Source organism: Cololabis saira, chromosome 23 (genome assembly GCF_033807715.1).
Source record: "Cololabis saira isolate AMF1-May2022 chromosome 23, fColSai1.1, whole genome shotgun sequence".
Classification (NCBI taxonomy): Eukaryota; Metazoa; Chordata; class Actinopteri; order Beloniformes; family Belonidae; genus Cololabis; species Cololabis saira.
Window position 1 is genome coordinate 2,495,588 of NC_084609.1, and position 14,888 is coordinate 2,510,475.

General features: G+C 45.4%; 1 protein-coding gene across 1 annotated transcript in view; it reads left to right on the top strand.

The window, feature by feature from the left end:
- shank3b (SH3 and multiple ankyrin repeat domains 3b) overlaps positions 1–12,948 on the top strand; it is a 146,492-nt gene extending 133,544 nt beyond the window's left edge. Inside the window, exons 26-28 of the mRNA XM_061715197.1 lie at positions 7,388–8,417; positions 10,628–10,936; positions 12,231–12,948. Coding sequence (XP_061571181.1) covers positions 7,388–8,417; positions 10,628–10,936; positions 12,231–12,843 — 1,952 coding nt within the window. The 3' untranslated portion in view covers positions 12,844–12,948. The remainder of the gene's footprint in view (positions 1–7,387; positions 8,418–10,627; positions 10,937–12,230) is intronic.
- Positions 12,949–14,888: the final 1,940 nt, after the last annotated feature.

Here is a 14,888-nt window from a genome sequence, read left to right on the forward strand (position 1 = left end):
CAAAAACGGCTGATGTGCAGAAATGAGGTCATAAAATGCATCATAAATATTTTGAGGAAAACACACATACATCATTAAAATTCTTAAGTTAAAATGTTTAAACTACAGTTTTTAATTTCATTTATTGATTCATTCCAGACGTGTCAAAACCCCAGAGCAAAACATGAATCTATATACACACATATATACACACCTGCATACACACATTCTGAACACATAGAATCCCTTGTAAATAAATGTAATAAATGAATCTATTTTAACTAAATGTACACAACATAAATAAATCTATACTCAATGTGCACACATCTATTTAAATATATACACCTATATACATGCACATAAATACACACAAATCTTGTTTAACATTTCTGAAAGGAGGAAGTAAAACTTATTTAATCCTACCCTTTTCCAGTATTATATAATTACACTGATATCCATATTAAACATATTTAAACATATAAATTAATGCAGAAAGTGATCTTATATTTTAATGATAAAGAACCCAAACCATCACCTAATTCATTTCAATGCACTTAAAAGTTGTTAATCATTGAATTACATTTTGAAATATTTGTTGTAGAGACTCGACGTAATTAAATAGACTGTTAAGTTTAAAGGAGACTGACGTCTAACAGGATTAAAATCCATAATAAAAATGGTCACCGACTAATTTAATTTAGTTGACTATTGTCAGCAAACAGAAGTGAACCTTCCAGTCCGCTAATAACTGCTTTACGTACATTAGCATTTAGCTACTAGGTAAACAATATGCAACGGTGACTGAAGGTAAAGTTCATTAAAAGATGTATTTTTGAATGAAGTCTCCATCTTTGTTGTATTTTATTGCTAATTAGCACATCATTTAAACAACCTCATGCAAAATATAAAAGCTGAGCTAAATAAGAGCCATTAACAATAACGAGAGGCAAGTTTATAAGTTTATTTGTGAATTACATTTCAGCACCAAGGTCGTTCAAGGTGCTTTACGTCGGTGGTCTGGTGTCCTGCAGGTTTAGACGTTTCTCTGCTTCACCGCGAAACAAAAGACTGTCGTCGTCAGACTTGTGCAGACTTTGATGATTCTGTACGCCGATGACGACCAAGTATTAGATCAGGTATGTAGAAGCTTCTAAAACCAGCAGGACACTGCAGCCCCCTCGACCCGGTAACGGATAAGAGGGAAAATGGATGGATGGAGCAGAGGGGGCCAATCTTGGTCTTGGAGAGCCGTCTTCCTGCATGTATTAGATGTTTCCCTGCTTCCTCACACCTGATTAAAATGAATCTTCATAAAGGTCTGGACAACTCTTATCACGGTGAACACGACGACAGGTGCAGAGCCCGAGCCAACATAAAATGTTGCAAAGCCAGCATCAAGGCCAGTGCTTCCTTCTCAATGGTAGAATAATGAAGCTGTGGCTTAGTAAATTTTCGAGAGAAGAAACAGACGGGGTGATCAATTCCATCGGCATCCTCTTGAAGCAATACAGCCCCAGCTCCCAAAGCACTTGCGTCTACCTCTAACTTGAAAGGCAGAGTGGCTAAGGATAAACACAGTTCTATCTAACTGTCTAATAAGGCAGTGGTCCCCCAACCCCCGGGCCGCGGACCGGTACCGGGCCGTGGGTCATTTGGTACCGGGCCGCACAGAGAGGGAAAAAAAAAAAAAAAAAAAAAAAAATTTTATTAGAAAATAATTTCTGTAGAATCCCCGACTGATGGTGGTTGACTCTCAAACTGATGGTTCACAATGTTTTTATTCCTTGGATGTAAATACACTGCAAACACACCGTAAGAGCTATAAAGGAATAAAATAAAATAAAATAGTTAGTCTTTCTACATTCATATAAGTTTAACTTAAATACAGACCGACGCAGCTGCTCGCTCGGTTGGCAATAAAGCTACCACAATACATGAGCGACCAAACTCAAGCTGGACATAAATACGGTATAACATTTGCACAAATCCTCATCAGCAGGTGCTTTTTGTGTCAGTTAGGCTCCACTTTAGCATTCCTGACACTAGTTTAGTTTTTCAGACACACTTTCTACTGCCGTTAAACTTTTACCGTTAAAGTCCGAAGCGCCGGATGTTTACAAGGTCTTGGCGAGACGCCTTCAAAATAAAAGCACTAAATATCGGTCTACTTAATATGTAACAATAAAATAAAAGCCTGGCTTTAAATAACGTTAATGAGAAAACAAACATAAAAACACATTTATAGAAACACTGATATTATAGGTAATTTACAATTTCCATTATTTCATTTTATTTCTTCAAAAATGATGTTTTTTTATTATTATTATTATTATTATTACTATAGCGAAAATACCACCGTTTTTAATGCCGGTCATTTTATTTAGTTTTTATCAACTACACCTTTAGATTGGGCCGTGAAAATATTGTCAGACATTAAACCGGTCCGCGGTACAGAAAAGGTTGGGGACCACTGTAATAAGGAAACAAAAGCCTATCTGCCTAACTACACTAACCAGTGGGACAAAAATACAGTAGTGGCAACCATCCCTTACCTAATGTGACTAAACATAGATTCTACCTACGTGATGCCTGTGTATAGGGGCCCCCGTCTTACCTGTCCCAAGGCAGGGCATTTACACCAGACTGTGTAGCAGAACAATAACAGCAGGGTGTGCTTCTGGGCTCTAGCAGCAATCATCAACTTGCTGTCAGAGAGAGCCAGCAGGAACTGGCAATCAGCCCTTTTATAGGGCACAGGTGGAGATGATTGGTGGAGGGCACAGGTGGAGATGATTGGTGGAGGGCACAGGTGGAGATGATTGGTGGAGGGCACAGGTGGAGTTGATTGGTGGAGGGCAGAGACAGGGAATCAGAGGCTGGCCAATGGGAGATGGGTGGTGAATGGCTGCTGGTTATGGACCTCAGACCTGCAGAGAATGAGTGGTAGGGAGGGGAGGAGAAGGTGGAAGAGAAATGCAGAGCCACAGAGAATCCTACCTCTGTGGCACGTAACAACGGTGTACTGAAGCTGTTACAGGGTGAGGGTTTGGACCCAAATGCAGCAGACAGTGGCCGTTTGTCTGGTTTGCTTTATTACCCTCAACAGGGTCGAAGAGCAGGCAGGAATGCAAGACAAGGATCAGGCAGCAGTCGGTGTCAAGTTCGGAAGACGAGGTCAGGAGAGCAGGAGACAAGGCAGGATCCAAGAACAGACAGGGTCCGGGAACGGGCAGGGTCCGGAAACAGGTCCAGGAGCAGGCAGGGTCCAGGAGCAGGCAGGGTCCAGGAGCAGGCAGGGTCCAGGAACAGGCAGGGTCCAGGAGCAGGCAGGGTCCAGGAGCAGGCAGGGTCCAGGAGCAGGCAGGGTCCAGGAACAAGCAGGGTCCAGGAACAGGTCCTGGAGCTTTTATACTGTCCTGATTGCTGAGGAGCTGCAGCTGGGAGAGCAGGTGAAAGAGTGAGTGACGAGGTGGGCGTGGCTGGCAGATGGAATGAGCAGGAGAGAGGGTAGTGGAAAACCACTGAAGGCTGGAGGACCAACCATGACAGAAGACATGCTGGATAGGGTCTCTGGAGGACCAAGATACTAGAGTAATATTACAAAGACATAGCAGTCCAAAATAACACCAACGTTTCCCAGACAGACAGACGAGCCCAAAGCAGAAGATGCTGATTTATTTCACAGATGCAACTGTCAGAGAGACACCGCTCAGCTGTGATATAATGAGCGTATACCACGGCCTGTCGGGATGTATTGTTTAAATATTAATATTTAATTTATATTATATATTAAACTCTCCCACTCTGTTAAAAACGTCCTGTGTTTATCTTCATATTTTAGTTTGACCGTGCATTTTGTTCCCTGTCATTTTGCGAGTGGATTTCTTTCCCTCCAAGTTATTTCCGTCACAAACACGAGCGCTAGCGCCGGTTTAGCTCAACGGGTTGAGCAGTAATTTATGTAAACCTTCCCCTGAACAGCGACGTGGGTTTGATTCCAGTCACGGTATATTTTGCCTCCATTTCCTACGTGTCTGTCTTTCACTGCACCATCAAATAAAGTCACATGACGCCAGGAAAAGAGCTCTAAATGCTCTAAATGATTGGCTAATGGAATTATTGTTGTTGTTGTTGTTTTTGTTCTCTTGACATTTGTCTGTTTCTGTTATTGTAACCCTGTAATTGTGTTTGTTTGTTTATGTATTTGATCACATTGAGTCCATGCTCGTCCTGTGAAATGTGCTTTATAAATAAACTTGCCTTGCCTTGTCTAAAAGAACCAACCTGTATCAATTATGATTATTATTATTATTATTATTATCAATTATGATTGTGGGGGCGGTTTCGCGTAGTGCAGAGCTCCAATTTTTATAGGCTATATATATATATATATATATATATATATATATATATATATATATATATTGAGAAAACTCCATTAACCCCATCCAACTCTACATAAATGATTCCCATGATGTGAGTCATGTGACTAATGTCAACTTTAGAGGGAAAAATGAGCTATCTAGCTGTTTAAGAAAAGAAAATTTGTTGTGAAATGGAATTGTCTATTTCCTATTTAACGCTAGTTAGACCTGAAGGATAAATTAGTGACGATAACGAAGCCTTTGCATTGAATTCACTTGAAAAAAAAAATCGGCTCTGTTTTTCTGAATTAACGAGATAATTATCTCAGAATTCCGAGAAAAGTTTTAATGAAAAAAAATTCTGCTCTGTTTTTCTGAATTAACAAGATAATTATCATTATCAATTATCAATTAACGAGTTATTTATCACGTGAGTCATGTGACTAATGTCAACTTTAGAGCGGAAAAACGAGCTAGCTAGCTGTTTAAGAAAAGAAAATTAGTTGTGAAATTGACTTGGCTATTTCATATTTAACACTAGTTAGGCCTGAAGGATAAATTAACTTTATTTCATATTTAACACTAGTTAGACCTGAAGGATAAATTAGTGACGATAACGAAGCCTAAAGCTGGAGATTGTAACATTCCAGCTCGGCCTAACGGTACTCTTTCCACGTCTGACGAAGTTTCATCAACCGTAAACACATGTAGCTAATAACCCAGTCAGGAATTGATTAATAAGGTGATATTTTCCAAGCATTTCTGCACTATAAGGCGCACCTAAAAGCCTTTAATCTTCTCAAACACCGGCAGTGCGCCCTATAATGCTGTGCGCCTTATATAAGAACATTACAGTCATTTCTGTTATTGTAGTGTGGTGGCAAAAATTGTTAAGTGTTCAAAAAAGAATGTCTTGACACGTCAGCTGTCTTTCTGTATTTTTAATAAAAGGCATTCATGAATGGAGTCACACAGTACAACTGATCAGAAGAGCAGTCAGTGAGTGAGTGAGTGAAGATGTTTAGAGACACGCTGTCTTATAGTTCAGCAAGGCTGGGAACAAAAGACAAAACATATGGCACCCTGACAACCATGCCTGGCTCCACCACCTGATAGTGTCACGGTGTGGTTGTTGAGGACCCAAACGCAGGAGAGCAGGAGGCAGGAGTTCACAAAACAGGGTTTAATTAACAAAAACCAAAACCAAAACCAAAAGCGCTGCTGGGCAGGATCAAAAAGGACGGAACAGAAACAGGGATCCAATAACTAGAGGAGAACATGGAGGGAGCAAACAGTACGGACCGACAGGGAGCAGGGAAAGACAAGACCAGATATACACAGGGGGTAACGAGACACAGGTGCAGACAATCAGGGCAGATGGAAAAGGGACAGAAATGAAACTCAAAAACTGGGGGAAATGTTAAACCCTGACAGATAGTGAGAGTAGTAAATTCCACAGGCACTGTGTGAAAGGAGATCCTTCAGGTCCTTGACATCGGGCCTGACTATGTGGATATTGCTTCCCGCCCCTCATAAGGCCACATACATTTTCAGCATAGGAATGTTCACTTGAATAACATGATTCAAATTTTTGCGACCAGAAGTCAGGGGGCGAGGGAGCCCTCTTGCCCCGATGGGACATTTTTTTCTGGATACACAATGGATTCCTACAAATACTGGAAACCTTTGTGCCTCAAGATCCTGTCTTTCGAGGATGTTGAAGATGCTTCATAATTTGATTTATCATCCTCATGATAGGAGGAGGGGGATTCCTGGTCTACCGACAAACGCGTAAGTCGTCGACAGCTGTTCTGGCTCTTTCAGAGCTGCTGGACGTGGCTGATGGGATAAGCACGGCGATCAACACTCAGACTTTAACGCTGGGGGAGCAAAGCCGTAAGCTGGATGCGATTCTCGAACAGAATCGCAGGCTAGCAGCGTCATTGAGCTCATTGGCAAGATTGATAACACCCTGGAGAAGTTGGAAGCTCGGCTTGGCGGGAAGTGATCACAAATTTGTCTGATTGGAGTCGCCATTGATGAACCAGAGACTGAAGGCAGACGGAAAATTACTGAGGCTGCCTGTTTTTCAATAAAATTGTTGATTCTATAATCTGGCCTTGACAGGGCGGTTTTGGCCGATCGCTCTGGTCACAATCTCCCTGGTGGAATGTAAACAAGGTGACTCTGCCCCCACTAACACTAACCCTCCCCTTCTCCCATGAGCACCTGTGGATCCCTGTCTCAGAACTGTACGAGCTGCCTGATAACATCAAGGACATTTGGCTGAGAGCAGCTCTGGGCGAAGGTTCACGGACTCATCATTTCACAGACACTTACCGATAAACACACCTCCCTCAATTCAACGGCTTCCTCGGCTCCTCCCTCTTATCAGCTCCCTCACAACAGTCTCCGGGTTTCGAGCGCCACAACGGCGATCACTTGGATGTACTGTGCCGGTGGGTACTGTAGTCAGGGGGATTGTGGGTACTGTACTTGGTGTCGCCAAAGTAAAGGCGCTAAAACCATCATGAATCGTCACAAACATTCAAGACAACAGCAGCGACAGGAGACAAAGGTTTCCAGAGATTCGGGGAAGGAAGTGGAAAAGTTCCCCTCGGTGTTTGTTTTGGGAGTGAACAAGGTTTTCAGAAAGCTGAGTTGACTTACGGTACTTTTCTTGGGTTTTTTTTTCATTTGCTGAAGCATTTCCTGTAGCGGAGCTCCATCAGGTAGATAGTACTATAGTACGGTATTTTACCGTATATTCCATGCGTCTTATAATGCAGTGCGCCTTATATATGAATATGGTTTTAAAATAGGCCATTTATTGAAGGTGCGCCTTAGAATACAGTAAGCAGAATAAAACACATTCAAAAGTTATTATAATTTAAAATATTATAATTTTAAAAAACATTAAAAAAAAGGGAAAAATCTGAATTCTAAGCGGGGGTCCCTGCTCTGGTTTAGACCATAGAGCTCCAGTCCAAAGTCTGACTGAATAACTGAGAGAAAGTGACGTCTCTTTCCTTCTCCCTCCCCAGACCCGGCGTCTCCTCTGGCTCTGGCCCTCGCCGCCCGGGAACGAGCCCTTTCCGCCCGGACGCCGAGCCCGGAACCTCGGGCCAAACACTCGGCCTGCACCAGCCCGGCGCCCACGCCGGCCGCCAGCCCCGAGGCCCGGCACCGGCGCACCCCCCCCCAGACCAGCCCCGAGGCCCGGTCCAAGCGCTCCACCCCCCAGTGCAGCCCCGAGCCCCGGACCAAGCGGACCCCCCAGACCAGCCCCGAGCTGCGGCACAAGCGCGTCGTCACGCCGCCGCTGTTCCCCGACGGGCCGGTGGAGCGGCCCGAGACCGAGGGCGGGGTCACCTCCCCCGCTGGCCCCGCCCCCGAGCGGTGGGGCGGGGTCACCTCGCCCGCTGGCCCCGCCCCCGAGCGGTGGGGCGGGGTCACCTCCCCCGCTAGCCCCGCCCCCGAGCGCTGGAGGCCCTCCCCCTTACCCCCGCTGGCCAATGAGAGCCACCCGAGCCACCACCCGGCCCTGATTGACAGGAGGCGGAGCCTGACGGTGGGCAGCTCGGAGGAGGAGGGCGGGGCTTACACCGTCACCCTCCCCCCCGCGCTCCTGTCCTCCAGCGACGAGGAGACGAGGGAGGAGCTACGCCGGATCGGCCTGGTCAGCCCCCCCCCGGCCTTCAGCTCCGCCCCCCCGGCCTTCGGCTCCGCCCCCCCCTCTTCCCTGACGCTGTTGCCACGGCGACTAGGGGAGGGCGGGGCCGAGGCCGGCCCCGATGAGGAGGACGCAGGCGAGGAGCGTCTCCATGACAACCCCTCGTCCCCCTCCTCCCTCCCCCCCTCCATCACGCTGGCCTCGCCCCCCCCGGTCCCCTCCCCCCCCCCCACCTCCGTCACCTCCCCCTCCGGCCTGAAGCCCCGCCTCCGCTCTCCCATTGGCCGAGGCCGCTCGGCGCTCCGGGACCCGCTGCTGAAGCAGTCGTCCGACAGCGAGCTCCTCCCCTCCACTTCCTGTTCCCCGGCAGGCCCCGCCCCCGCCGGCGGCCGGCAGCCTCGGTACTTTCTATTGATTTATTTATTTATTTATTTATTTATTTATTTATTCACACACACACATGGGAATTGGTCTCCTGGAGTAGAATTTTGAATTGAATTTAATTTAATTTAATTCGTTTTTTATTGAAACTAAATAATATATACAGGACTGTCTCAGAAAATTAGAATATTGTGATTTTCTGTAATGCAATTACAAAAACAACTAGCCAGTGGCACGCCTCCTCCATTGCTATGGCATAGCTATGGAGGAGGCGTGTGGCACTAACTAGAAAATTTCCTCGCAGAAATTTGGAGAGTGCCACGGCGGTTTGCTGCCCATTCGTGTACATTGCTGCAATTTTCAGCAATGAAGGTGAAGGACTCAAAACTAAGTCCAATGACACCACCCACGACTTTCTATGTCAAACTATACAAAAGTTATAGCATTTACTCTGGGTTATTTACTGTGTGTGTGTGCGTGCATGCGTGCGTGTGTAAGGGGAGGTATTTAATATAGATTAAAAAAAAAATTTAAGGTCAAAAGGTCAGGGGTCAGATTTCTCCATTTTACAGGTTAAAGTATATTAAGTCTGTACTGACTGAGTCATGTGACCAGTTCTGGCTGAATGATTCAGCAGCTGAGCTCTGGTTGCCCCGGCAACAAGAGCCTCGACTTCAGAACCTTCCGGTTGGGCTGTGAGAGAAACCCAGATTTTGGTTTCTGACAAGGTCTCACATAACTCTAATTTGTGAGAAAACCGTAGCTCCTAGCAGAAAAACAAAGACATTGTGAGAGACACGGAAGCTGTCAGATTCTGAAAATCTTAAATTTACTCAGATATTTCTTAAAATGAGTGAGTTAGGTCAGTGCGAAGACAGAGTGAGATTCTTTTAAAGAAAACGTTTGATTACATTACAGCCAATGGAGACCGAGGCAGGAATTGGCGCCGCTTTAGCCCCCCCGTTTAAATTTTGTGCATACCCCGCCTGTCAAAGTCACATTTTATGACTCCCAACACCTATGTCTACATTCTGACCAAAAATTATTTGTCTGGCTTTTACGGTTTGGCCGTGAGCTCGAGTTACAAATAAAAATTCAGGTTATTTTTTTACTGTTTCTCCCACTCTAGAAACCGACACCCGCACTCTAAATTTGACAAAAAAGTGATTTCCAGTCCTCGCTTGAGTGCTCATATTTTGGAAAGTGTACATTTTAGGAAAGAACTGTTTGGTGTTTTGGAGAGAAGAGAAGTTTTCCTCCTTCTTGAAGTTTGAATGACATTTCTACGTGCATGTGTGAGAAAGTTAGGTGTAGGGTGTGGGGCTAGGGTTAGGGTTAGAAAAAACTCAGAAAAAAGGTGAATTTTGGCTTTTTTTTTTACTTTTTCCCATCCGCTTTGAATGGGATTTTTTGGCCGTTATTTTGGGAATAACTTTGAGAAAAATGGGAATTTCAACACCAAAAGTCACAGCACACCATTCCCGATGGAGATACACATTTTGATATATGATTCGCCTAGGTCCTCCGAAATCTGTAGGAGGCGTAGCGAACCGAAATCTGGCCGGAAAATGAAAAAAAATAAACACGCAAGATAACAATAGTGCCACGGCTGCGCCAGAGGCACTATTGTTATCCTGCACTCCTCCTCCATTGCTATTACATAGCTGTGGAGGAGGAGTGGCACTAAAAATGTCATACATTCTGGATTCATTACAAATCAACTGAAATATTGCAAGCCTTTGATTATTTTAATATTGCTGATCATGGCTTACAGCTTAAGAAAATTAAAATATTCTGGGAATCTTAAACTTAAACTGTAAACCATAATCAGCAATATTAAAATAATAAAAGGCTTGCAATATTTCAGTTGATTTGTAATGAATCCAGAATGTATGACATTTTTGTGTAATTGCATTACAGAAAATAACTTTAAGAACTTTATCACAATATTCTAATTTTCTGAGACAGTCCTGTAATTTGTTTTCTTAATATTAGGAGAGAGTTCATTTACTTTAAACCAAATATCAATCTTAGAGAGCTCATTGTTAAGGAGGTCTTGAAGTTCATGGATGTTGTTAGGTGATATAAAAAGGTTTGTATCATCAGCAAAAAGGATTTTTTGGAGCAGATCATTTATTTACCTGTATCACCTGTATCAGGTCATTTATATCTACCTGTTATTTACCTGTATCAGGTACCTGATATCTACCTGTCTCACCTGTATTATCAGGTACCTGTTCCAGAGGAGGTCCAAGCTGTGGGGGGGCGGAGACGAGGACCGGCCCCGGGGCCCCGAGGAGGTGGCGGGGGGCAGGCCGGCGGCCCTGGGGGGTCAGGGGTCGGACCTGAGCACCAGGTCGGCATCGGCCCTGGAGCTGAGCCGGGCCGGGGCCGGGTCCGGGTCCGGGTCTGGGTCCGGGGCCGGGTCCGGCCTGGAACTGGCCAACCGACTGCAGCTGCTCAACAAGGACAGCCACTCCCTGGGGGAGGAGCCCAGCCCGCTGGACCCGGGCCGGAGGTCACCCGTAGGGGGCGCCAGGTAGGTGGTGGTGTAGGTAGGTGGAGGGAACATTCATGACGTCACAGAGGGTTAAACCACTGAGTGGCAGAAAGACTGAGTGACAGAGGGCCGGCCCCCGTCAATTGGATGGCCGGTGGGGGAGCGTGGGCGTCCTTCCAGGGCCGGCTCTGCTGGTCCTGCCTCCTGGCTTCGGCCTCTGCTCCCCCTCCTTCCCCCCCTTACACGATGCATACGCACATAGGAGAAGGGGTGGGGGGTCCGGGTCGTGGGGGGCATTGTCCTGCGTGGCCCGGCACTCCCCGCCTCTCGGTTTTAACAGCATTATAGACACTGCACATTCAACACTTAATAAGTACATTTGACAAGGACACTTAGTTCGGGAGGGGGGGGGGGGGGGGGGGGGTCGGTGTCATATTGATACTTTGTCCTCCCCCTGCCTGTTTTTATGGCATTAATCACATGCACTCAACACCAGGGTCGGGATATTATATATAGGTTAGTAAAAGATTATTTTTTAGTTGTCTTTTAAACTTCATCAATCCTATTCCAAATCTACGGCCCCCTGCAAACAACACTCATACTGGCGCGCACATCTCGGCCAAATTTCCCTAATATGAGTGGTTTGATTCTTGTTTGGTACGTGTGCTGAGGACTGGAGATTGGCACAAGATTACTAAGTCTAGGGTTGAGCCTGTTGACCATTTGAAACATAGGACAAGCATTCTGATAATCGTTTAGCTCAGCCAGTCTTAGCGACTCAAAGCGGTGAAATAGAGAGTGGGTGGGGGAATTTATCTCTGACCAAGACAGGGCCCGTATGACTTTCTTTTGCAAAGATACTAGTTTTTTTAAGATGGCATTTGAAGTTGTTGCACCATATCACATGACAGTAGTTGAGATGAGGTTCAAAGATAGTTTTGTACAACGTAAGAAGAGCAGAAGAAGGAAGGAAGTGCCTGATCTTGTAGAACAAGCCAACATACTTGGACGGTTTGGACTTCTCAATGACGATGATGTTTGTTTGTCTTCATGTTGATGTTTTGAGGACCTCACCTGTTCCTCTCGTGTCCTCAGGTTGTTCTCCAGCCTCGGGATGTTTGTTTGTGTTGATGGAGATGTTTTGAGGACCTCACCTGTCCTCTCGTGTCCTCAGGTTGTTCTCCAGCCTCGGGATGTTTGTTTGTGTTGATGGAGATGTTTTGAGGACCTCACCTGTCCTCTTGGGTCCTCAGGTTGTTCTCCAGCCTCGGGATGTTTGTTTGTGTTGATGGAGATGTTTTGAGGACCTCACCTGTTCCTCTCGTGTCCTCAGGTTGTTCTCCAGCCTCGGCGAGCTCCACACCATCTCCCAGCGAGGATTCGGCGCCAGCTTCACCGTCCGACCCGGAAGTCGCTATCCCGTCAGCCGCCGCTCCCCATCCCCGTCCCCCTCGGACCGGTCCCTGGCCCTGGCCGGGTCCCCCACCGGGGGCCCTGACCGGCCCCCCACCGGGGGCCCCGAGCGGCCCGACCTGAGCTCGGGCCGAGCCCTGACCATCCTGAAGTCGTCCAGCCTCAGCCTGCCGTCGGAGCCCAAGGAGGTGCGGTTCGTGATGCGCAGCGCCAGCGCCAGGACGCGGTCCCGGTCCCCGTCCCCGTCCCCCCACGCCTCGCCCTGCCCCTCGCCGGTGCTCAGCGGGCCCCTGCTGGCCCTGCGGCCCTGGAGGCAGCGGCCCCTCAGCCTCTGGAACAAGTACGACGTCGGGGACTGGCTGGAGTCCATGGGCCTGGCGGAGCACCGGCAACGGTTCCAGGAGCACGAGATCGAGGGCTCGCACCTGCCGGCGCTCAGCAAGGAGGACTTCGTGGAGCTGGGGGTGACCCGGCTGGGCCACCGCATCAACATCGACCGGGCGCTGAGACAGCTGCTGGAGGGGTCGACCTGACCCCCATCAGGGCTCCAACCGACCCCAAACCCACCCCCAACCGGCCCCCAACCGACCCCCAACCGTTCCCCAACCGACCTCCAACCGACCTCTACCTGACCCCCAACCGACCTCTACTTGATTAAAGTCGAAATTTCGAGAATAGAGTCGAAAGTTCGACATTAATGTTGAAATTTCGAGAATAAAGTCAAAATTTCGAGAATAGAGTCGAAAGTTCGAGATTAATGTTGAAATTTCGAGAATAGTCGAAATTTCGAGATTAATGTTGAAATTTTGTCAATAAAGTCGAAATTTCGAGAATAGAGTCGAAATTTCGAGATTAATGTTGAAATTTCAAGAATAAAGTCGAAAGTTCGAGATTAATGTTGAAATTTCGAGAATAAAGTCGAAATTTCGAGAATAGAGTCGAAATTTCGAGATTAATGTTGAAATTTCGAGATTAATGTTGAAATTTCGAGAACAAAGTCGAAATTTCGAGAATAAAGTCGAAATTTCGAGATTAATGTTGAAATTTCGAGAATAAAGTCGAAATTTTGTAAGTAAAGTTGAAATTTCGAGAATAGAGTCGAAATGTCGAGATTAATGTTGAAATTTCAAGAATAAAGTCGAAATTTTGTGAATAAAGTCCAAATGTTGAGAATACATGCCCCATCAGGGCTCCAACCGACCCTAAACCGACCCCCAACCGACCTCTACCTGACCTCCAACTAACCCCCAACCGACCTCCAACCGACCTCTACCTGACCCCCAACCGACCCCCAACCGGCCCCCAACCGACCTCTACCTGACCCCCAACCGACCTCCGTCTTGGTAAATCAGATCTCTGTGTTTAGAACGACGGCAGCGCTGACTCACCTGCCACTTTTGGACTCAAAAGACCAAGATTCCTTGCGGAAAGAAGATGCAGAAAACAAATTCCTGTTCCTTCTGGTGGGGAAATCCTACGGAATCCTACGGAGTATCAGGGCCAAGATCTTTTTTTTATTGTGCACTTCGAGAAAAAAGTCAAAATGTCGAGATTAATGTTGAAATTTTGGGAATAAAGTCGAAATTTTTGTGAATAAAATCGAAATTTCGAGAATAGAGTCGAAATGTCGAGATTAATGTTAAAATTTGGGAATAAAGTTGAAATTTCGTGAATAAAGTCGAAATTTCGTGAATAAAGTCGAAATTTCGAGAATAGAGTCGAAATTTCGAGATTAATGTTGAAATTTCGAGAATAAAGTCGAAATTTTGTGAATAAAGTTGAAATTTCGAGAATAGAGTCGAAATGTTGAGATCAATGTTGAAATTTTGGGAATAAAGTCGAAATTTTTGTGAATAAAATCGAAATTTCGAGAATAGAGTCGAAATGTCGAGATTAATGTTAAAATTTGGGAATAAAGTTGAAATTTCATGAATAAAGTCGAAATTTCGTGAATAAAGTCGAAATTTCGAGAATAGAGTCGAAATTTCGAGATTAATGTTGAAATTTCGAGAATAAAGTCGAAATTTTGTGAATAAAGTTGAAATTTCGAGAATAGAGTCGAAATTTCGAGATTAATGTTGAAATTTCGAGAATAAAGTCGAAATTTTGTGAATAAAGTTGAAATTTCGAGAATAGAGTCGAAATGTTGAGATTAATGTGGAAACTTCGAGAATAAAGTCGAAATTTCGAGAATAAAGTCGAAATTTCGAGAATAAAGTAGAAATTTCGAGAATAAAGTCGAAATTTCGAGATTAATGTTGAAATTTCGAGAATAAAGTCGAAATTTTGTGAATAAAGTCCAAATGTTGAGAATACATTTTTTTTTTCTCCTGCCTGGCCCTGATACTCTTCCGTAATATCCCGTTAGGCTAAACATGACCAAATATTCATTTAGAAAAGGAGTAACCCAGGGGTCATTTTGGGTTTTTAAAAACCGGAATATGAGCAAATTCCGGTTATTCAAAGGGGTTTAGTTTATTAGGTTAAACTAATTATTGGGTTATTGGTGTTTACATGGCCATGTAACCGGGTTATTGCTAATATTCCGGTTTTAAAAGGGTTATTGACTAATGGAAAT